The 23,740-nt window shown below is 52.1% G+C and overlaps 2 protein-coding genes across 2 annotated transcripts in view; one reads left to right on the plus strand and one right to left on the minus strand.

The window, feature by feature from the left end:
• The window catches only part of LOC311355997 (CD151 antigen-like), a 13,732-nt gene extending 5,551 nt beyond the window's left edge, over positions 1-8,181 (minus strand). Inside the window, exons 1-4 of the mRNA XM_084475775.1 lie at positions 8,046-8,181; positions 5,186-5,270; positions 3,945-4,136; positions 916-990 (exon numbers count right to left, since the gene is read on the minus strand). Coding sequence (XP_084331901.1) covers positions 916-990; positions 3,945-4,136; positions 5,186-5,269 — 351 coding nt within the window. The 5' untranslated portion in view covers position 5,270; positions 8,046-8,181. The remainder of the gene's footprint in view (positions 1-915; positions 991-3,944; positions 4,137-5,185; positions 5,271-8,045) is intronic.
• Positions 8,182-10,187: 2,006 nt separating this feature from the next.
• Positions 10,188-22,884, plus strand: LOC311356676 (PWWP domain-containing DNA repair factor 3A-like; the record flags this gene model as incomplete). Its single annotated transcript, XM_084476487.1, has 12 exons — positions 10,188-10,742; positions 11,217-11,346; positions 16,557-16,718; positions 16,804-16,874; positions 16,953-17,032; positions 17,439-17,499; positions 17,584-17,659; positions 18,067-18,117; positions 18,215-18,459; positions 21,328-21,549; positions 22,423-22,511; positions 22,619-22,884. The coding sequence occupies 12 exons, from the start codon at positions 10,188-10,190 to the stop codon at positions 22,671-22,673; spliced, it is 1,797 nt and encodes a 598-aa protein (XP_084332613.1). The 3' UTR covers positions 22,674-22,884.
• Positions 22,885-23,740: the final 856 nt, after the last annotated feature.

Raw genomic sequence — 23,740 nt, forward strand, 5'->3', positions numbered from 1 at the left:
CGAGGAGGAGGCAAAGCGGAGGACCTGAATGAAGACTTCAATAAAACGTTTGAAGACTCCTGGGTTTGTAGCATGACTCAGGACCAAGAGGGGGAGGGGTTAACCCCACCGGCTCTCTGCTCCGTCACCACACGGGGGCCACATGGGGGCCACACAGGAGGCAGTGAGCCCTTAAACACCTTGAGTCGACTCATTTCTGGCCCGATTGAGCTCCTGCATCACATGCTCAGTTTAACGAGTCTGTGATTAAACTAGAATCACGCGGTTGACGTGATGGACAACAACACGCGGTGCACCTGAGTTGACCAGAAATGTATTCATCGCCGCTCTCACAGAGTGCTGTGAGCACCAGGGGTCACATCTGCACTTACATAAACAACTGCATTTGCCTAAAAATACAAAGGCAGAAAATACTGCGCTTTACTGTAAATGTACTGTTCATCAATGCTTCCCTGTTTACAAAGTACACTTCATCTAACCATCGTTTGGTTATAGAATTGGGTCTGAAAAGAGAAGTCCAAATAAAGAGAATTAAAATAAGCGTGTTTGCAGAAAGCCAGAGGAGAACACACGGCGGTGCAGAGACCCTGCTGGTCCACGCCAGGGTGGTGTCAGGGTGGAGGTCAGGGTGGAGCAGGGTGGAGGTCAGGGTGGTGTCAGGGTGGAGCAGGGTGGTGTCAGGGTGGTGTCAGGGTGGAGGTCAGGGAGGTGTCAGGGTGGAGGTCAGGGTGGAGCAGGGTGGAGCAGGGCGGAGCAGGGTGGAGGTCAGGGTGGTGTCAGGGTGGAGCAGGGTGGAGGTCAGGGTGGTGTCAGGGTGGAGGTCAGGGGGGTGTCAGGGTGGAGGTCAGGGTGGTGTCAGGGTGGAGCAGGGTGGAGGTCAGGGTGGTGTCAGGGTGGAGGTCAGGGTGGAGTTACCTGCTGGTAGTAGATGTAGGCGAGGACGCCAGACAGGACCTCCAGCAGGAAGATACACAGCAACAGGACGAAGTACTGGAGAGAGAGAGAGAGAGAGAGAGAGATCAAATGAGTTCTAGAGGACATGACGTGACAGCATGGGGCTATGACAGCAGCACACAATAAGGCCCCGTCCACACGGGCCAAAACAACCTTTTCCCCTCCGTTTTCCTTTGATGCGTTTCAGGAATTTCTCCGTAAAGACGGACTCGTTGTGAAAACGCATCGAGCTGAAGAAACGCTGTAGTACATATTCAAGACCAATGTGTGGCACTGGTTCTCCACAAAAAAAGTGGAGCGCATCAAACCTGTGCCCTGTATACAAACATACAGTCAAAATACTTTTTAAAGTACAGTTAGTAATTAAATTCACCAAGGGGCTGTATTTAAAGCTACAAAAATAACACAAATGCGATGACGGGAGTGATGACGTCATCGTTTGCGTTTCAGGCGTCCACATGAATGAGAACACGAAAACGCACAGGTCTGTTTTTATCTTATCCACCTCGGAGGTGGTTTCAGTCACCGAAAACTCCGGATCGGTCTGGACGGTCGGCATCAGACACACTCTGAAGACCAGTAGGACAGGGGTTAGAAACATGTGGATGACAGGGACAGTATTGTGGTATTGTTGATTTATTTCTGGTTCATTTGATAGGGAGAGAAACAATATAGATAGACAGACTGAGAACAGCCAGTACCCTAGGGTTTATGGTGGCTGCTTCTAGTCCAACACCCGTCAGAAGAAGGCGTTTGTGAAGATAAGAGATGAAAGCGTGAGCTCTCTCTGAGTGCTGCTGGGTGGGCAGCTGAAGCACCGTCAGCGTGCACTCCCTCCCTGGTCCCACAGCAGGACGGGACATCCTCCCAGACCAGCGACCACAAGGCCACAAAAGGTGGTCCAACTTTCTCCTGTTTTGTTTAGAAAGTCGTTTGAACCGAGGGAGTCAGCGGTCGCCGTAGAAACCAGTTCACCTGCAGCGCTGGAGGTAGGACACAGTTTACCCTGCCAACTTCCTTCACCTTAAAAAGGACGAATACTTGTGATCCTATCTGAAGAAGGCCTGCATCCCGCCGGCGCCTCCTTATCAGGGGAGAGATCCCTGCAGTGAACTCTGCTCTGATTTGATTTGATGGCAGAGGGCGATTACATCAGGCGGGCACGGGGAGGTTGCGTTTAACATTAAGGTTGTTATTGTCTGAGGTGGAGGAGAGCAGCTCTGCATTATGAAGCAGCTCTGACCGCTGGAGACAAGGGAAGGGCGATCAACAAGCAGCACCACGTCTGGAACACATGGGGGCAGGCAAGGGCACACACGCACACACGCACACGCACGCACGCGCACACACGCGTGAGAACAGGAGAAGATGTCCGAGCTGCTGAGATTAGTTCTGATGCATTGTGGGAGAAAGAGAAAATAGACTGCGCGTACGCGAGCTCATCCAGAGAGAGAGAGAGATGTAGAGAGAGAGAGAGATGTAGAGAGAGAGAGAGAGAGAGAGAGAGAGAGAGAGAGAGAGAGAGAGAATGTTTAATATATAAAACACAATCACATGAGACAGTGATGGAGGGCTAATGAAGGCAGGAATGAGACGGTGCTGCAGAAGGCAGAGAGGGCCGGTGCGTCCTCTACAGGGATGCTCGTAGCTCAGAGCTGCTCCGGTGGGCTTTGTCCACCAGTGGGAACCCATTCTCCACGGGCCTGTGTCAGGAGGCCCACGCCCAGTGACTACATCGCTGCGTCACGTCTCCTCTCGCAGCGGCACACCCAGCAGGGACAGCCCCCCCTGACTCACGCCTTACAGGTGGGGGGACGGTGGGAGTTATGCTGCGTTCACGTGAAAATGACTGACTTTGCAGAAAAACCTTTTTTCACAGCAAGATTTCAAACAGTTTAGAGCCTGGACTGAACGGAGAGAGACTATGGAAGCAGCTCAGGTCCTGAGGGCATGGAAGAGATAAAGCTGTTTAACCTTCAGACGCTCCAACCGACGTTAGGTCTGAGTCCAGGAGAGAGGCTTTGTTTAGAAGCTACGTTTTTCTTATTATTTATTACGTATCACAGACCAAAGTGACATTGTAAGTGCTTGCCTTGTCTGACATGATTTTATGAAGGCCTGAAAAGGTTGGAGCTATAATCAGCAAGGTGTCATTTGTTGTTTTACTGATTCAAAATTAAAATCATCAACAACTGATCAATAAACTGATGATTGAACTAATCATTTCATCAATGCATGCGTGGCTTGTGTTTGGATCAGGCTGTTTACAGAGGGACCTCAGAGGAGGGCCCCAGAGGAGGAGGGCCCCAGAGGAGGGCCCCAGAGGAGGAGGAGGAGGAGGGGCCTCAGAGGAGGGCCCCAGAGGAGGAGGAGGAGGAGGAGGGGCCTCAGAGGAGGGCCTCAGATGAGGGCCCCAGAGGAGGGCCCCAGAGGAGGGCCCCAGGAGGAGGAGGAGGAGGATGGGCCTCAGAGACAGGGCCTCAGAGGAGGAGGAGGAGGGGCCTCAGAGGAGGGCCCCAGAGGAGGGCCCCAGGAGGAGGAGGAGGAGGATGGGCCTCAGAGGAGGGCCTCATAGGAGTGCCTCAGAGGAGGGCCCCAGAGGAGGGCCCCAGGAGGAGGAGGAGGGGCCTCAGAGGAGGAGGAGGGCCTCAGAGGAGGGCCCCAGAGAAGGAGGAGGGGCCTCAGAGGAGGGCCCCAGAGGAGGGCCCCAGAGGAGGAGGAGGGGCCTCAGAGGAGGGCCCCAGAGGAGGGCCCCAGAGGAGGGCCCCAGGAGGAGGGCCCCAGGAGGAGGGCCCAGGGTCTGGTGCCCTCACACAGGAGGAGAGACTCCCAGAGGAGCAGGGAGGAGCAGGGAAGAGGAGGGAGGAGGAGGAGGAGGAGGGAGGAGGAGGGAGGAGGAGGAGCCTGTGATGGCTGCAGGCAGACCGTAGCCACAGAAGCTGCAGACAGAATGAGTGTGTGTGTGTGTGTGCGTGTGTGTCCTCCCTCACCACGCGCAGCAGCCTCCTCTGCTCCCTGAAGGTGGCGCAGCATCCCAGCACGCCCGTCACCATGACGATGGCACCGGCCAGCACCAGGATGTAGGCGGAGGCGGCGTAGGTCCTGGAGGGCAGCAGGCTGATGTACTCGCTCTTCTCCACCAGCGTCCACACGCCCACCGCCATCACCACGCCCCCCGCCAGCTAGAGGACACACCGCGCAGGTACTAACACTGGTTAACACTGGTCACCACGCCCCCTGCCAGCTAGAGGACACACCGTGCAGGTACTAATTCTGGTTAACACTGGTTAACACTGGTCACCACGCCCCCCGCCAGCTAGAGGACACACCGCGCAGTTAACACTGGTTTACACTGGTTAACACTGGTTAAAACTAGTTAACACTGGTTTACAGACTGGTTTACAGACTGGTTAACACTGGTTTACAGACTGGTTTAGACTCCTTTGGCTGAGTGAATACGGCTACACATACGTTTACAACGCTTTAATCCAAAGAGACTTACAATAAGTCTATTAGTCAGAAGAGAGAGAAACAACAACATACCTCTGTGGGTACAGTCAGGATGTTCATAGAACCAAGAGCCAAGCGCTAACCATCACTAGGTTAACCCATTCCCCGTATACACTAACCATCACTAGGTTAACCCATTCCCCGTATACACTAACCATCACTAGGTTAACCCATTCCCCGTATACACTAACCATCACTAGGTTAACCCATTCCCCGTATACACTAACCATCACTAGGTTAACCCATTCCCCGTATACACTAACCATCACTAGTTTAACCCATTCCCCGTATACACTAACCATCACTAGGTTAACCCTAAGTAGTATCTTTAAGTGCCAGGACGTACAACATACAGTAAGTGTGTAAAATGGGGGTTGGGGGCGTGGGGGGGGTCATCATCTTAGGGTGGATTATCTTTTGTCTGCTCTCACTTTTCCACGTCTACAACCCGAGTGGTGCTGGAGGAAGCTGAAGGCGGACGAGGGCAGAGCGGGGAACGCTTGGTTCAAAGGTCCTAGAAAATCCCCAGTAACAGCGATAAGTCTGAACGGTCTCTAACTCCACTAACCCACAACAGGAAGTTAAAGACCGGCACCAGAACGCGGTCTCTAAACCCACAACAGGAAATTAAAGAAGGCACCAGAACGCGGTCTCTAAACCCACTTACCCAGAACAGGAAGTTAAAGACCAGCACCAGAACGCGGTTTCTAAACCCACTTACCCAGAACAGGAAGTTGAAGGTGAACAGCAGATACTTCAGACAGATGGTCCCACATGTCCCGCCCTTATCTTCGTTGGCTCCCATTCTGTGGAGCACAAAGGTTTACAAAGGGTTAGGACCGGATCTAAATCAAGGTGGTTCCTATATTGACCTAAAAAGTGGTCCAGATAGGTCCATAGGTAAGTGGACTGCATTTATACCACGCTGTTCTAACCCGTGGCCGCTCAAAGCGCTTTACAACAGTGCCTCACATTCACCCATTCATCACACATTCACACTCCGACGGCGGAGTCAGCCACGTAGGGCGACAGCCAGTGGAGCAGTCAGGGTGAGGCGTCTCGCTCAGGGACACCTCCACACTCAGCTAGGAGGAGCCGGGGATTGAACTAGCAACCTTCTGGTTACCAGCCGACCCGCTGTACCTCCTGATCCACATGCTTCCCCGCGACATGCGGTCGTAACTCTTAGTGTTGGCGAACACGAAGGCTCACAGCCTGTCTACTGAATGGTGATGCTGGACATGTCCATTGTTGTCCAGACGTATTACAACGTATTACGACGAGTCTTCGGTGTGCAGTGGTCATAAAGCATGACATCGGATCCATCCCTAGAATGGATTCTGATTCTCATCTGCAAAACAGGGCGGCGCAGTAAACTGTTGTGAACACATTTATAGTCGGATGATGATTACACACAAGATAAGAGTTTATCCACAGACAGGCAGCACTAAAACTAGATGTTAGGTAGTTGTTTAAATGCATTGTTGGCTACAGGAAAAGACTGCTCACTGGAGAAGTTTTAGAGTCACTGTGAGTCACAGTGCCAGGCTTTGACATGTTTGTAGGTGAAACAAATGACTAACAACTCAATAGGAGCTTGGGGGGATCATAATCCTATAGTGTCGTACATCTGCCACACCTTCAACTAAATCAGCTCCACTCTTAGCAGCTACATAAATATGTTTTAGAATGTAAATCAATCGGGCTATAAATGAGTTCTGGTTTCTGCCTATTACAAAAGAGACAAAGGGACAGACGTGTGCAAACCTTTGGGAGCTAAAGCTTAAACGGTTAAAAATCGAATTAAATCAAGCCATATTTAAAGAATGAATGTAAAGACATTTCCATACCTCACATTTAAATCAGGTAACCACCTGTAATTTGACACAGGCTTACTGCACTCAGATCACCGTGCTGATTTCTAACCCACCATTTTCTAGTCTTACTTCCCAGTCGAGTCCAGACCTGCCCGACTCCCTCGCTGTGAGTCTGCCTCACCGCCTGCTAACCCAACGCTACGTCCACAGGCTGCTTCTGTGCCTGTCTGTCTGTCTGTCTGCCTGTCTGTCTGACCCTCCGCCGGCCTGTTGGTCGGGGGTCTGCTGACCATATGCTAGAGGGGCGGGGCCATGTCGCGGGCTCTTGTTAAAACTCAAACAATGCTTAATTGACACTCAGTCGTTAGCTCCTCAGGCTACAAAACATACAGCTGGCTGGAGAGAGGAAGACTCCGTAAACACTGAGTTACCCCTTAAGATATCAACACTGAGTTACCCCTTAAGATATTAACACTGAGTTACCCCTTAAGATAGCAACAGAGTTACCCCTTAAGATATTAACACTGAGTTACCCCTGAAGATATCAACACTGAGTTACCCCTTAAGATATTAACACTGAGTTACCCCTTAAGATATTAACACTGAGTTACCCCTGAAGATATCAACACTGAGTTACCCCTTCAACACTGAGTTACCCCTGAAGATATCAACACTTAGTTACTCTCAGTCTTAAACACTAAGATACCCTAAGGTATAAACACTAAGTTAAGGAGGTATAAACACTAAGTAAAGGAGGTATAAACACTAAGTTAAGGAAGTATAAACACTAAGTTAAGGCCTCCTATAAGTCACTTCACTGGACGTTTGATACGACTTAATGATCATATTGAACTTAAAAAGCGTAACGGATCATCAGAAGCTTGTGCTTTTTGTCAGGCCATCACTGTAAATAAGAACTTGTTCTTAGTGATCTGCCTGGTTAAATAAAGGTTTAATAAATCAATGTGGAAGAAGGGCTTAACCTTAACCCTTACACTACTCAGGAACCAAACCATACGAACCCATGATCCAGGAGAACCACAGGAGAACCACAGGAGAACAGAACCACAGGAGAACCACAGGAGAACAGAACCAGAGGAGAACCACAGGAGAACAGAACCACAGGAGAACAGAACCAGAGGAGAACCACAGGAGAACAGAACCACAGGAGAACAGAACCAGAGGAGAACCACAGGAGAACAGAACCACAGGAGAACAGAACCAGAGGAGAACCACAGGAGAACAGAACCACAGGAGAACCACAGGAGAACAGAACCACAGGAGAACAGAACCAGAGGAGAACCACAGGAGAACAGAACCACAGGAGAACAGAACCACAGGAGAACAGAACCAGAGGAGAACCACAGGAGAACAGAACCACAGGAGAACCACAGGAGAACAGAACCACAGGAGAACCACAGGAGAACAGAACCAGAGGAGAACCACAGGAGAACCAGAGGGGAACAGAACCACAGGATAACCACAGAGGCTGGTCCACTAGGTGCCCCCCCTCCTCTAACGGGGGATTCTCCGGTGATGCTCGGGATGAACTCTGATCTGATTCGGTTCGGGAAACCGATGCAACGAAATCCCTGATTCAGATCGGAGGACAACGCGACTCTTAACGTTCGGTTTTCACGAAGTTAGAGAATTAAAGTGCAGAGACGCAAAGCCCCTGGTGAGGTCATTAATCCGCAGCGCACCGGACCACCGCGACCCCCCCCCAGTCAACCCTAACTCACTAACCTTATCTTAACCCCTCACCTTAACGTCTCCTTCTGAAGGTTGTGATGTTAACTTCTCTCGATCAGATGTGTTTCATTCCCAGGTCGGCCGGGCGGACGTTACGCTGTGAGGCCAGCAGCGATCTGAGCTCGGAGCGGAGCGGCCACCAGTCCGGAAGTGCTGCTGCAGTGGATCCGACCGGCCGCTAGAGGGCGGCAGCGCGCGCTGCGCTCCGGGGCGGGGCTCACAGCCGGAGGGGCGGAGCTCACAGCCGGAGGGGCGGGGCTCACAGCCCGAGGGGCGGAGCTCACAGCCGGAGGGGCGGAGCTCACAGCCGGAGTGCGGGGCTCACTGCCCGGGGGGCGGGGCTCACAGGGATTCGAGTTGAAGGTTGTTGTGATTGTGCAGACATGACGTCATCCGCGTCTGAAGGGGGCGTGAACCCGACCAGGAAGTGTTGTGATCCACTACGTCACCAGCCCACGCCCACACAGCCAGCCTCGCAGCTCGTGTTGTTTACGTGTCGGCTGATCGGAAGCAGTGGATCGAGCCTCGAGCAGACCGACGGCAGACTGACGGAGTTCAACCGGCAACCGGCAACCGCGTCCATCCGCCGGGATGACGTCAATATCCATGTCCGCGTCCCGTGTGGGCGGGACCCGCCGCTGACCCGGGTGTCATCATCACCAGGCGCCGTCGAACCTGGATGACGTCGATCGTCTCGTCGCTCTCCGTTCCTGCCCGCGCCGCCGCGGGGTCGATGCCCGGCGCGTCCAGCGGAACCCCCGGAGCATGCGCAGTACGCACGTCAGAGCGCAGCAGAGAAGAAGTACTCTTCCGCCCACTCTGAGAGGACCTAGTGGGCTGCTGTACTGGTCTGAGAGGACCCACTGGGCTGCTGTACTGGTAAGCAGGAACCCGCCTCAGCGTGGCTTTGTACCAGGACTGGCTCAGAGGAGGACTGAGCAGCAGAAGCATGAGGAGAGGTAAGAGATCAGGAGGTCCCGCCGACCCGATGCATGGACGGTGCGGGTTGTTGTGATTGTGGATCTGCACGATGTGGGTCGGTCTTCTTAAGCCATGGCGCTTAACGTCTCCTGGTTTCTGTTCGATACCGCGGACAGGCGGATCCACTGTCTGCGGTGCATGTGCTTGTTGTGCTAACGAAATCTCCTACAATAGGCTAGTGGCCGTATTTGCATATGCGTACTGATGCCAGATCGTGTTATCGTGTTATGTATTTGTACACATAAGCCTAGTTAACATATGGACATATCTCAATGAGCTTCGTTTTCTGTGTGACACTACGACGTCGCGCTGTGTGTAACGTGTGGGTCTGTTGTGCCGAGCAGGTTGACCAACAGATCCTGTTTGTCTCCCTGCAGCCTCTGAAGATGAATGTTTCCCATAAGAGGGACGATGCAGCAGTCTACTTCCTGTCCTCACGGCGTTTCTAACAGCCGCCCGGCTGAAGAGCCCCAACACTCCAGTGATGTTCTCCTCCACGGCCCCCCGGGCCCCCCCCAGGCCCCCCCTGACCAGAGCCTCCCCCAGGCCCCCCTCCCTGACCAGAGCCCTCCCCCTCCTCCTGACCAGAGCCTCCCCCAGGCCCCCCCTCCTGACCAGCGCCCCCCCCCTCCTGACCAGAGCCCCCCCCAGGCCCCCCCTGACCAGAGCCCCCCCCAGGCCCCCCTCCCTGACCAGAGCCCCCCCCAGGCCCCCCCTGACCAGAGCCACCCCCAGGACCCCCCTCCTGACCAGAGCCCCCCCCCTCCTGACCAGAGCCCCCCCCAGGACCCCCCTGACCAGAGCCCCCCCCAGGCCCCCATCCCTGACCAGAGCCCCCTCCGGACCCCTCCTGACCAGAGCCCCCCCCCTCCCCCTGACCAGAGCCTCCCCCCTCCTCCCCCTCCTGACCAGAGCCCCCTCCGGACCCCTCCTGACCAGAGCCCCCCCCCTCCCCCTGACCAGAGCCTCCCCCCTCCTCCCCCTCCTGACCAGAGCCCTCCCCCTCCTTCTGACCAGAGCCCCCCCCGGGCCCCCCCTCCTGACCAGAGCTCCCCCTCTCCCCCTGACCAGAGCCCCCCCCGGGCCCCTCCTCCTGACCAAACCCCCCCCCAGGCCCCCCCTCCTGACCAGAGCCCCCCCCCTCCCCCTGACCAGACCCCCCCCCAGCACGGGATGACCCTGAGACGGGCCCCCCGCTGCTGCCGGAGGTCGGCCAGCCCCCAAACGCTGGGGGACGCGACCCCAGGACCCAAAACACTGGGGGACGCGACCCCAAGAGCCAAAAAACCAGGGGGCGCGATCCCAAGAGCCAAAACACTGAGGGACGCGACCCCAAGACTCCACACACCGGGGGACGCGACCCCAAGTCCCCGAGCGGGGAACGGCGGGCTGCCCGGCGGCGGCGGTGACCATGAAGGCCCGCCCCCCTGCAGGGCCCCCCGGAGAGCAGCAGTGGGCGCGGCCCGGGAGCCGCCCCGCCGCCGGCCTGGCGCCAAGAGGAGGAAACCGTACACCCGCAAACCCAAGACCCCGGGCCCCAGCCCCGGGCCCCCGGCCGGCCCGCAGCGGGAGGAGGACGGCTCCCCAGCGCTCCCTGAGGGTCTGTCAGAGAGAGGGCCCCCCCCACCACCGGGAGACCCCCGCCCCGACTCCTCGCTGGATTCCTCCGTGGTGTCGCCCCTCCGCCGCCTCCGCCCGGTGGACCCCCAGTCCCCCCCCCCAGCCAAGGTCGGTCCCCCCAACCAACTTAGTGATGGTTAGGGGAATGGGTTAACCTAGTGATGGTTAGTGTATACGGGGAATGGGTTAACCTAGTGATGGTTAGTGTATACGGGGAATGGGTTAACCTAGTGATGGATAGTGTATACGGGGAATGGGTTAACTTAGTGATGGTACGGGGAATGGGTTAACCTAGTGATGGTTAGTGTATACGGGGAATGGGTTAACCTAGTGATGGTTAGTGTATACGGGGAATGGGTTAACCTAGTGATGGTTAGTGTCTACGCAGAATGGGTTAACCTAGTGATGGTTAGTGTTGGCTCTTGGTTCTATGAACATCCTTACTGTACCCACAGAGATATGTTGTTGTTTCTGTCTTCTGTTAATGTTCTCACTGTAAGTCACTGATGAAATGCTGAACGCCCTGATGTAAAGCGTCTATAGAATGTTTAGTAATAATGTTGTGTTGACTGACACCAACAGGTCTCCAGGCGTCGTGTGGGCGCCTGTGCCCAGAGAACGAAGTCCCAAACCACGTCCACGCCCCGACAGGGCGGCAGCGGGATTCAACCCGTCAACTCCCCGCCCGGAAGCAGACCCAGTTCCCCTCTAGGTCAGACACTCATCCACACTCTGCTGCGTCTCCACTCAGGGGCCGCTTCCTTCGAAGGACGCATTTGAAGGCTCCTTCAAATGCGTCCGAGAAATGACAAGTTCAATGACATTAACGCTAGCCACATAACGTTAAACTAAAAAGTCGTTTAACTAACATTATATATTATATTATTATAAAACGGGTGGCTGGACTTCCGGTGGCGCGCGACACAGCATGACAGCTTAGAAACAGAGCTCCGGTACCAGCCTTTTACTTCCCCCTAATTCAAGCGTTTTTGCTCATTCAAATTGATACACACTGAATAAGAATGGATGGGGATAAAAGTAGGAAATGCGGATATGGGTTACGGAACAACGCCGATCAGCAAATCGACAAAGAAGTCGCGGCTAGCGAAACTTTAGCAGGTCAAGATGGCGGCCCCGGAGAAGGCGATACTTTGGCCCTAATCCGTGTAGCCGTGGGCGAAGTCATGACCGCGGGGATGGCAGCGTTCCGTGCCGAATTGAAAAAAGACCTCTCCGACTTCCATGCCAGTTTTCGGGAGGACATTAAAAAACAAATGGAGGAATTTTCCACGGAAATAGATCGGAAAATGCAAGTTACGGAGGGCCAGATTGAGGGCGCGGTGAATGAGATGGAGGAAAACATGGCCGATATGGAAAGGTGGGACATTGGAGTGAAGGACGCCCTCAACCAACTGCTTCGCGACCAACGAGCTCTGCGGGATAAGGTGTCTGATCTTGAGGGTCGCTCCAGGCGCAACAACGTTAGGATATATGGCGTCCCGGAGGACGCCGAAGGTACATCCGCTGTAACCTTCGTTGAAAACCTGATTAAGACCGAACTCTGAGACAGTCTGCCCTTAGATAGGGACCGTGACCTGGGTATAGAGCGCGCTCATCGCGCTCTGGCACCAAAACCGCTTGCAAGTGCCCCTCCACGCTCGATAGTGGTCCGGTTCCTCCGGTTTTCAGTGAAGGAGAAAGTTCTCCATACAGCTTGGAAAAAGGAACTGCGTGTCCAAACAACAAACGAGTATTTTTTGACCATGATTATGCGACGGATGTGCAAAACAAGCGGAAGGAATATACACCCATCAGGAAGGCGCTGAAGGAGAGGGGAATACGCTTCCAGACACCACTAACCACCACTGCGCGTTCTTTGCAACGGGCACCGTCATGTACAACACTGCGGTGCATGCTGCGGAGGATCTGCGCAAGCGGGGATTTACCGTGGGGGAGTTACTCGCGGGACCAAGAGTGCAGGTGTTACGGAGGAAACACTGGCCCAGCTGCTCACTTGGGAAACAACGGAGACCCGTCGCGGCAGAGACAAGGACCGACACCAGAGGCAGATCCGGGAAAAACTAAAGGAGTACCGCAGGACGGAGTCGGGAGCAGCACAGGAGGACGGGTGAACGGTTTAACTGTCAATTTTTTCATTATCGGATCTGACGGTGAGATAAGTCACTCTCTCTCATATTTTTATTCTATTTTTGCATGGTCTGCTTCTTTTTTGTTATATATAAACCCGAGGATTAAGGCTACCCCCTACAAGGATTAATAACATTTAAACCCCTGTCCAGCATTTTCTTTTGACTTAACAAATACACTGTACAAGGCTGATACCTACGGTGCGCACAGACAGAGAGCCACGAGACTTTCTTTCTTCTCTTTTTTCTCACTTTTTGCTACAGAGGGGCCCCACCTTGTGGCCTGCTCCCCTCACTGTCGAGGCGACATGTCACCTTACTTGTTGGAAGCTCAGTTTGATGTTCTGTTTTATAGTTCTAGTTTTCTTGTTCTACTTTATTTTTTGTGTTTTGAGGTCTGGGATATTTCAAGTGCAATGTGCCGTGAGTACACATAATGCAATACCAACACTATAACATACTGTCATTAAATGTAAATGGGCTGAATAATCCGATCAAAAGAAGTAAAATGATAACTAAATTAAAAAAGGAGAAGGTAAACATTGCACTCACCTTTCTGGTCCTGAACACGAAAAACTTAAAAAAAATGGGCTTTAGGAACTCTTTTTACTCTTCATTTAAAAACGGAAAACGGAGGGGAGTTGCTGTACTAATTTCAAATTCTACCAAATTCAAATTTGTATCCCAAATAAGTGATAAAGATGGTAGATTCATTCTCATTAAAGGATAAATAGATCAAAAAGAAGTGACCCTCTTTAATGTGTATGCCCCCCCTGGGAGTGATAAATCATTTTTCAGAAAGGTGTTCGATTTGATAGCCTCTGAAACATATGGGACTCTAATATGTGCCGGAGACTTTAACATGCTACTTAAACCCCTACTAGATACAACAAATAGAAAGAGAAAAAGTAACACTACTGAGAAATATATAAATAAAGTACTAAAAGACCTTGGACTGAATGATGTATGGCGGTTTGTGCATGGATCGGTCCCAGGCTACACTTTTTATTCTGCGCGACACTCAGTTCACTCTAGAATCAACTATTGCTTTATGTATGGTGGGGATTTACATAGAGTAAGGGATTGTAGAGTGGGCCCGAGAGACCTCTCGGACCACTCTGGAATTTATCTGACGTTACATTTAGACAGTAAACAGCGCAAAACACTGTGGAGACTCAACACCGGTATGTTGAACGATCCTGCTTTTAGGAATTCAATAGTGTCTGATTTAAACTCATATTTACAGGATAATGATACCGGAGATGTGAATCCTAGTATTCTATGGGATGCAGCTAAAGCCGTTCTCAGGGGCAAAATCATAGCCAGGACATCAATGTTGAAAAAGATAAAAGCAACAAAATTATCAAAACTGCAGGAAGAATTAATAGATTTAGAGCGAACACAAATTGTCAATAAAGAGTCCAGTATCATAAATAAAATCAGAAATTTAAAGCAAGAAATAGATAAAATATTAAGCGAGGAAGTTGAGAAAAATATTAGATTTATGAAGCAAAGATTAAGTGCAGTCAGTGCTGTCGCAGCAGAGCGTGCGTGATATTACGATTCAGGCCCTAAAGCGACAAAGCTGTTAGCTTGGAGGCTCAGAAAACAACAAGCTGAAAATACAATCCACAAGATTAGAGACCCTGTTACAAAAAAGATTACTACTAGTATTGATGGTATACAAACGGCTTTTGAAAATTATTATACATCTTTATATTCTCAAAAAGAACATAGTAATGAAACGACTATACTTGAATTTTTAAACTCCCTAGACCTTCCTGTACTTGGTAAAGAAATTAATGATAAACTTGTCTCCCCAATAACAGTAGAAGAAATAGAAAAGGCTATTACAAGTCTTAATGCTAACAAGTCACCCGGTACCGATGGTTTCCCCCCAGAATGGTACAAATCCATAAAAGAACATCTGCTCCCTTTACTTGTAACCTGTTTCAATTATGTTTTAAAAGAAGGCTCTCTTCCCCCTTCTTGGAACGAGGCTTTTATATCAGTCATCCCTAAGGATGGAAAGGACAGGACGGAGTGTAGTAGTTTCAGACCTATTAGTGTTTTAAACACGGATTATAAACTTTACGCAACCATCCTAACCAAAAGAATGGAAACTGCAATGCCACTATTAATAGATGAAGACCAAACAGGTTTTATGAAAAATAGACAAACTCAGGACAATATAAGGAGAGCCTTGCATATTATTCAGCAAGTTAGGGAGGAAAATAAGAAAAGAAGAAAATATTAGCAGCTCAGTTGCTAATATAAAATATTGTCAGCTCAGTTGAGGCTTCCTGGAAGGGAAGACTTTCTGGAAGGGAGTGGCATCGGTTATTACAAAAACATTGGGCTTCAATATCAGTGTAACTTTCTTATCTCTCTATCTTGGTTATTTCCCTAATAAGCTAAGTAAAGATGATGCATACCTCTTAAAGATTTTGCTGGCAGCAAGTAAAAAGGCCGTCACAAAGTGCTGGCTTCAGAAAAATGCCCCTACTGTTGGTCTCTTTGTCAACACTGTTGAGCAGTTGCATCTTTTGGAAAGAATGACTTACTCCATACGACTTCAAAAGGAGTTGGGTGAAAAGCGATGGAAAAAATGGTCAGTTTATTTAGCTAGTCAGACAGATTTGGTATAGACATTGCATCGTGAGCGTTTTTCTTTTACGCCTTGGAGATAGGCGAGATTGCCATGATTAAGTGATTATCCCATGACCTCCTGTTTATTTTTTTATTTTTATTTTTTTTGTGTACGTGTTTGCTGTTTCTGTTTCGTGTCCTACATTATTATTTTTTTTCCACAGTTTATATTGTGTGGATAATGTGAAAAAATACTTACAAATAAAAAGTTTAAAAAAAAAAACGGGTGGCTTAAATCAAGCGATCTGATTGGTTCCCAACTGTTGTATATTGAGCGTATACACACAGCTATGACGCCTGTTCAGTTTACAGAGTTCAGTATCACTCCGCGCCTGACTCTTAACTGTTGTTTATTTATATATAAAAGCGATAGCATAGTTCACTGAAGCCTAAAAAACATGTTGATTGATGGAGAGGGTGGAAATGTTGTAAAGCAATAGGCACACAGTGCCAGAGTGAACTCGATAGTAGGCTAAATTGCCGGTGAACCAAGCTACCGTCTTTAGCCTAGCCTTCTCTCTGAAGGACGCTACAGAGTGTTGCATAGCAACCGCCGTACACTTTGCCGGCAGCCAGGAGGGACTACTATTTTGTGTTCGTTAAAAGAAATGCTTTTCCGACTTTCTAGCTTTTTCAAAATTGAGGTTGTCTATGACTTTCATTTCGCCATACTTACATAATCGTTTTATAAAAGCAATAGATCACTTCAGTCAGTGGTATACGCTCATTATACCACAGTTAAGGGCCGTTGTCCGTCCCGACGCGCACCGTATACCACAGCCTGTTGTGATCCATTGCTTAATTATATAACGGCTCCATATTTCCCTCCGCCGTCCGCTTTGAACCGCAGCTGTCAGGGTTGCTAGGAGACAGGAGCGGCGTGTGGTCACACAAGGTAAAGGACGTTAACGGCTGGTTACGCACTCTGGTAATGCTCCGTAGGCCAGACAGTCTCATTTAACGAAGCTCATTAGGCCTTCGGAGTGTCCTTAACGGCCTACGAAGGACACTCCTTCTTACACCGCGTCCTTGGACGGAAGCGGCCCCTGGGCGGAGACACAGCCTCAGTGTTTGGGCTCCTTGGTGGTAGTAATATGCATCTAATGGAGGAGCTGATGTGTTCCAGACCAGCTGAGCCAACACGAGTCGCAGCTCTCCTCAGACCTCTCCATAGAGTTCAGTTTACCCGAGGATGAGCTCATCAACATCTCGTTTGAGGGAGTGGAGGAGGAGGAAGAGGAGGACGAGGAGGACGAGCTGCCCAGCTTCCTGACGCAGCTTTCCAAAAGTAAAGCGTCCCTTCATGTTAATGTCAGTCCAGTACTCGTCAGGTCAGTAGTGAATCCATGTTCAGATTGTGTTCCATCCCACAGAGCCAGCGAGCATCAAAGAGGGGGACTTTGTCTGGTGCAAGTTCAGATTGTTTCCCTTCTGGCCGGCTGTGGTGAGTGGTCTACACTAGCCTGTAGCATAACATGAAGGAAGGCTTGGAGCTAACCACTCCTACCGTTTCTTTCTGCAGGTGAAGAGTGTCAAACCCAAATTGAAAAAGGCCAGCATCATTTGGATCGATCAGCCCACCATTGACAAGAAGAGGAATGGGTGAGGTCCTCTCCTCTGCTCTGATTGGGTGCTTCACTCGTTGACCTGAGGACCTGGTCACTCAGCAGGTTAAAGGGTGCTGACCCTGTGTGTCCCTGTTCCACCTCTGATTGTTCCATGTGGATCCCAAGCAGCTAAAGGCCCAGAGCTGTAGACTCACCCTCTGATCGGACCTTCTTCACTGAGTCTTTGTCCACAGGCAGTTAGTGACAGCGTATGAAACATGTTCAAGCTGTAGTTCATGTCAGTTTGAGTCCGGCTTTCGGCTGCTGCTTGTCATCGGAGCAATCAGTATTCTAAATGCCAGGGGTATAAAAACGATTGTGGCGTGCGCTGTGCAGTATGAACCTTAAGATCACCATTGTGTTGTTTTGTATTAATGCGCGGCACCCATCTTGTGTTAAAGGTTCTCTGTATCTCTGAGGAACCTCAAACCCTTTGACTGTGAGGAGACCAACCAGCTGGTGGTGAGAACGACATCAGCGTCCCCATTCTGAGTGTGTCTGTGATCCTCACATTGATACTAACGCATGTCACCGGTTATGTTGTAGTGTGCAGCCAAGGCCAACTACGCTGCCGTTATCGACTGGGCCTTGGAGCTCATCAATGACTACGTGTTCCGTATTGGTAAGCAGAAAATACGAGCATGTTCCACCCGAAGATGATTAAACCGACTGCAATGCTCATTTAAATGCTGACAGTCTAGCCGCTGGGGTCAATGGCTGATGGTGAATATCTGACCTGTAGTCGTATTCTCCAGCACACACTGTGACAAAAAAACATTTTCTGTCCATTTGAAACGAGCAATAGACCTCTGAAGAATAGGTCCCGTGTGTAAAACGTGTGGAGTTCAAAACGTGACGCAGCTTTTCCTTCTCCGCCACCTACAGAGTTTGTTATGTACGATCATTCATAAACCCCATGTTATTCCCCATAGACATTTGACCGAGGGAACCGGAGCCTCGGAGGCAGGACTTATTCTTCAGAGGTCTATGTTTCTTGATTGACAGTTCTCCATTTCCCCCCCCCCGCAGCGTGCAGCTCATTCACCGGCTCCTTCATCGAATACTCGTCACATTTTATGAGTATGTTCAACTCAAACTGACTTCATATCTTGGGGGGGGGGGGTTACTTAACCCATTTCCGCTCTTCTTTTCACGTTGTTGTTCGCTCGTCTCCAAGGTAACCCGGTGAGGAGGAAGTACCCGGAGGGCGGCGTGGCGGGGCTGGCTCTGCCCAGCAGGCTGGAGCTGGAGGGGGGCGGGCAGCACAGCGGGGGGGAGGAGAGCGTCTCCGAGGCCCTGGAGGAGGGGGGCCCCGGCGCCAAGAGGCTCCTCCCCGACCGCACCGTCGCCGCCCACAACCGCGCCAACGAGAAGCTGGTGACCTTCATCGTGTCCCAGCGGCTCGCCGACCAGCACCTACTGGTGAGGCTCCGGACCGCGGCCACAGCGCAGGGACACCGGGAGTCCCCACAGCGCGCCCCCCCACTAGTGGCTGATGTCCCCACAGGGCACCCCCCCACTAGTGGCTGATGTCCCCACAGCGCGCCCCCCCACTAGTGGCTGGTGTCCCCACAGCGCCCCCCCACTAGTGGCTGGTGTCCCCACAGCGCGCCCCCCCCACTAGTGGCTGGTGTCCCCACAGCGCGCCCCCCCACTAGTGGCTGATGTCCCCACAGGGCGCCCCCCCACTAGTGGCTGATGTCCCCACAGGGCGCCCCCCCACTAGTGGCTGGTGTCCCCACAGGGCGCCCCCCCCCCCCACTAGTGGCTGGTGTCCCCACAGGGCGCCCCCCCACTAGTGGCTGGTGTCCCCACAGGGCGCCCCCCCACTAGTGGCTGATGTCCCCACAGGGCGCCCCCCCCCCCCACTAGTGGCTGATGTCCCCACAGCGCGCCCCCCCACTAGTGGCTGATGTCCCCACAGCGCCCCCCCCCACTAGTGGCTGGTGTCCCCACAGGGCGCCCCCCCACTAGTGGCTGATGTCCCCACAGCGCGCCCCCCCCCCCCACTAGTGGCTGATGTCCCCACAGCGCGCCCCCCCACTAGTGGCTGATGTCCCCACAGCGCGCCCCCCCCCCCCCCCACTAGTGGCTGATGTCCCCACAGGGCGCCCCCCCACTAGTGGCTGATGTCCCCACAGCGCGCCCCCCCCACTAGTGGCTGGTGTCCCCACAGCGCGCCCCCCCCACTAGTGGCTGATGTCCCCACAGCGCGCCCCCCCCCCCACTAGTGGCTGATGTCCCCACAGCGCGCCCCCCCCCCCCCCCACTAGTGGCTGGTGTCCCCACAGCGCGCCCCCCCAGTAGTGGCTGGTGTCCCCACAGCGCGCCCCCCCCCCCCCCCCACTAGTGGCTGGTGTCCCCACAGCGCGCCCCCCCACTAGTGGCTGATGTCCCCACAGCGCGCCCCCCCAGTAGTGGCTGATGTCCCCACAGCGCGCCCCCCCCCCCCACTAGTGGCTGGTGTCCCCACAGGGCGCCCCCCCCCCCCACTAGTGGCTGGTGTCCCCACAGCGCGCCCCCCCACTAGTGGCTGATGTCCCCACAGCGCGCCCCCCCCCCCCCCCCCCACTAGTGGCTGGTGTCCCCACAGCGCGCCCCCCCCCCCCCACTAGTGGCTGGTGTCCCCACAGGGCGCCCCCCCACTAGTGGCTGGTGTCCCCACAGCGCGCCCCCCCCCCCCCCCCCCCCACTAGTGGCTGGTGTCCCCACAGCGCGCCCCCCCCCCCACTAGTGGCTGATGTCCCCACAGGGCGCCCCCCCAGTAGTGGCTGATGTCCCCACAGCGCGCCCCCCCCCCCCACTAGTGGCTGGTGTCCCCACAGGGCGCCCCCCCCCCCACTAGTGGCTGGTGTCCCCACAGGGCGCCCCCCCACTAGTGGCTGATGTCCCCACAGCGCGCCCCCCCCACTAGTGGCTGATGTCCCCACAGCGCGCCCCCCCACTGGTGGCTGATGTCCCCACAGCGCGCCCCCCCCCCCCCCCCCCACTAGTGGCTGGTGTCCCCACAGGGCGCCCCCCCACTAGTGGCTGGTGTCCCCACAGCGCGCCCCCCCCCCCCACTAGTGGCTGGTGTCCCCACAGCGCGCCCCCCCACTAGTGGCTGATGTCCCCACAGCGCGCCCCCCCACTAGTGGCTGATGTCCCCACAGCGCGCCCCCCCCCCCCCCCCCCACTAGTGGCTGATGTCCCCACAGCGCGCCCCCCCCCCCCCCACTAGTGGCTGATGTCCCCACAGCGCGCCCCCCCCCCCCCCCCACTAGTGGCTGGTGTCCCCACAGCGCCCCCCCCACTAGTGGCTGGTGTCCCCACAGCGCCCCCCCCACTAGTGGCTGATGTCCCCACAGGGCGCCCCCCCCCCCCACTAGTGGCTGATGTCCCCACAGCGCGCCCCCCCCACTAGTGGCTGATGTCCCCACAGGGCGCCCCCCCACTAGTGGCTGACCAATGGCGTTGCCATTTCCTAACAGATGACTCTTGAATAATTGCTCCTCAATCGTACCCACAGCACATTACTTTAAGTCAAACCGAAATAGAACGGGAACGGAGCAGAAATACAAAGCAGGCTGAGGATGTGTTCTCATTTAGCCGGCGTGTGTTGACCACGCAGCGCTCACATCTGAGTCTCTCTGGTTCAGAGTTCACCTGGACTCTGCAAAGCTCCACCTTTACCCCCAACACCCCTCTGATGCACTTACTGTGTGTGGAACGTCCTGCCACTTAAACAGTACTGAGCATGGTGTAGCATCTCATCCTAGCTATCTGTGTTGTATACAGGGAATGGGTTAACCTAGTGATGGTTAGTGTATACGGGGAATGGGTTAACCTAGTGATGGTTAGTGTCTACTGGGAATGGGTTAACCTAGTAATGGTTAGTGTATACAGGGAATGGGTTAACCTAGTGATGGTTAGTGTCTACGAGGAATGGGTTAACCTAGTGATGGTTAGTGTATACGGGGAATGGGTTAACCTAGTGATGGTTAGTGTCTACGAGGAATGGTTAACCTAGTGATGGTTAGTGTCTACGAGGAATGGGTTAACCTAGTGATGGTTAGTGTATACGGGGAATGGGTTATGGTTCTATACCCACAGAGGTATATCGTTGTTTCTCTCCTCTTCACGTGGTCCGACTGTAAGTCTGTGGGTCACAGCGTGGGCTGACCCTGAATGGGCTGACCCTGAATGGGCTGACCCTGAATGGGCTGACCCTGAATGGGCTGACCCTGAATGGGCTGACCCTGAATGGGCTGACCCTGAATGGGCTGACCCTGAATGCGTCCGCCCCTCCAGGCCGTGATCCGCGGGCAGCAGGCGTCCCGCTGGCTGCGCTCCTTCCTGAAGGCCAGCAGGCGGCTGCAGGTGAAGAACTACCTGGAGGATGACGGGCAGCTGGACCAGGTGTACGTCTACCTGAAGGAGCTGTTTGACCGCGTCACCGACCACGCCCCCTGCCTGGCCAATGTCCGCTTCATGGACGACGTGCGCTTCGTGCTCGACGTGCTGCTGCCCGAGGTTCGTCTGCTCACATCTGACATCCTGGTGGGAATCGATACACATTCACTGATCAATACACACATCAGCCATGGGAATCGATACACATTCACTGATCAATACACACATCAGCCATGGGAATCGATACACATTCACTGATCAATACACACATCAGCCATGGGATTGGTGGGATTGCAATAAAAAAACGTAGCTGTATTGTGTATTTCATGTATTGCCCTAATGAGAACCTGAATCTCGCGGTCTCATTAACACGACTATAATGCATTCTATAATGACTATAAAGTCATTATAGTCCTATGTACAATTTCTGAGATGAAGTGTAATGGAAAACTGTTTATTTTGCATATGATCACAATGGCTACAATAAAGAAGATTAAAAAACGGGAGCAATAAAAAAATTAATGATGAAGGTGTATATAAATAGATCTGTTAGTTGAGCGAAATTAATCTTGCTCTCTTTTCATTTCTCTTTTCACACCTCCGGCACCAAACTCACAGCATCTTTAAACCCGCACTAACTTCTCTACTGCAGCTATTCACTCCATTAAATAAGATCTGAACCATTACGTTTCTCAATAATAAAATCTGCCGATCCATGAGTAAATCCATCATGGGAATCTTTCTCTGTCCACTCTTTTGCCTATTGTCACTCCCAGTATGTGTTGTGTAAGTGTGTGTTATATTGTCACTCCCAGTATGTGTCAGTGTGTGCTATATTGTCACTCCCAGCATGTGTCAGTGTGTGCTATATTGTCACTCCCAGCATGTGTCAGTGTGTGCTATATTGTCACTCCCAGTATGTGTCAGTGTGTGCTATATTGTCACTCCCAGTATGTGTAAGTGTGTATCTATAATATCCTGTTTATGATGCAGGCCATCATCTCTGCCATCGCTGGGGTCGATAACATTTCACTGAATAAGGCTGAGGAGAAATATCTAAACGGACGATGTATAAGTGAGAGGTAAGAAAGTCCTGAGCTCCGATGGCCTTTGTAGACCTACATAATCCCTATTAAAAAGTTAAAAACTCTTTATTTAAAAACTTGAATAATCTTTTCCTCTTTTTCAGAGAAAGAGAAGAGTTTGAGTTGACGATTGGACAACAGATGAATTCTGTGTCATAATCTTTTGTTTGTGTTGACCCAACATGTGACAGGCTGCCTCTTTTGTTGATGTTTTTTTTTTTACAGATTTTCATTTCATCAAAACGATCAAATGAAAATGAATTGTGTGTGTACATGCATACATACATGTTAAAGTCGGAAATTATGGTCTATGGATGTTCTTTTAGAGCACCTGGATATTTATGGTCATCACCAAATAAACAGAAGTTATTCAAAACCTTTCTCTTGTTGTGTTTGCAGCTGGTGTATGTGGGACTATTACGAACAGGGTCTGGAATATCCCACGACTTGTAGTCGTGGGACTTGTAATTTTAAATTTATTTAACAACATTTATATTGTTGTGAATTAAGTATTTAGGTGTCATGTTGAAGTCAAAGTCAGCTTTATTGTCAGTTACTTCACATGTTTACAAAGTAATCGAAAAGACATTTCCCACTATCCCACAGTGAACAGATACAGTGATAAGACAACAGACAAGACATATCCTAACACTGCTAAAAGTAAACATTGAAGTGAACACAGAAGGACATTACTAATATTAAAAGATAGACAATAGAATATAAGAGTGTACTTTGTACATGAAGTAGCAGCATAGGTTTTTGTATAATATAATTTAAGTTGTGCAAAAAAGTAATGTCAGATATATTTGTAATGGTAATAGTGCAAAAGAACAGAACAGTCAGTAGAATAGCAGCAATTTCAGTCTGTTTGGGGGGTGGGCAGAAAGGGGGGGGGTCAGCTTTATGACAGCCTGGTGGATGTGGCTGAGGGGAGAGAATTGAGTTTCCTCACGGCCTGGTGGATGAAGCTGTTTGAGGGTCTGGAGGATGAGGCACGGAGGCTCCGTACCTTCTCCCAGGAGGCTGAACAGACTGCAGGGTGGCTGGCGTCGCTCACAATCAAGGTCACTTTCCAGGTGAGGCGGGTGACGTATGTGACTTTCAGGGAAGGGAGTGGGGCACCGATGGTCCTTCCTGCTGTGTTCCCGATGCGTTGCAGTGCCTTCCTGCTGTGTTCAGTGCAGCTCCCGCCCCCGGCCCTCATTTCCGCTGCCAAGAGCAACAGA

The sequence above is a fragment of the Micromesistius poutassou genome (genome assembly GCF_964030765.1).
Source record: "Micromesistius poutassou genome assembly, chromosome: 12".
Classification (NCBI taxonomy): Eukaryota; Metazoa; Chordata; class Actinopteri; order Gadiformes; family Gadidae; genus Micromesistius; species Micromesistius poutassou.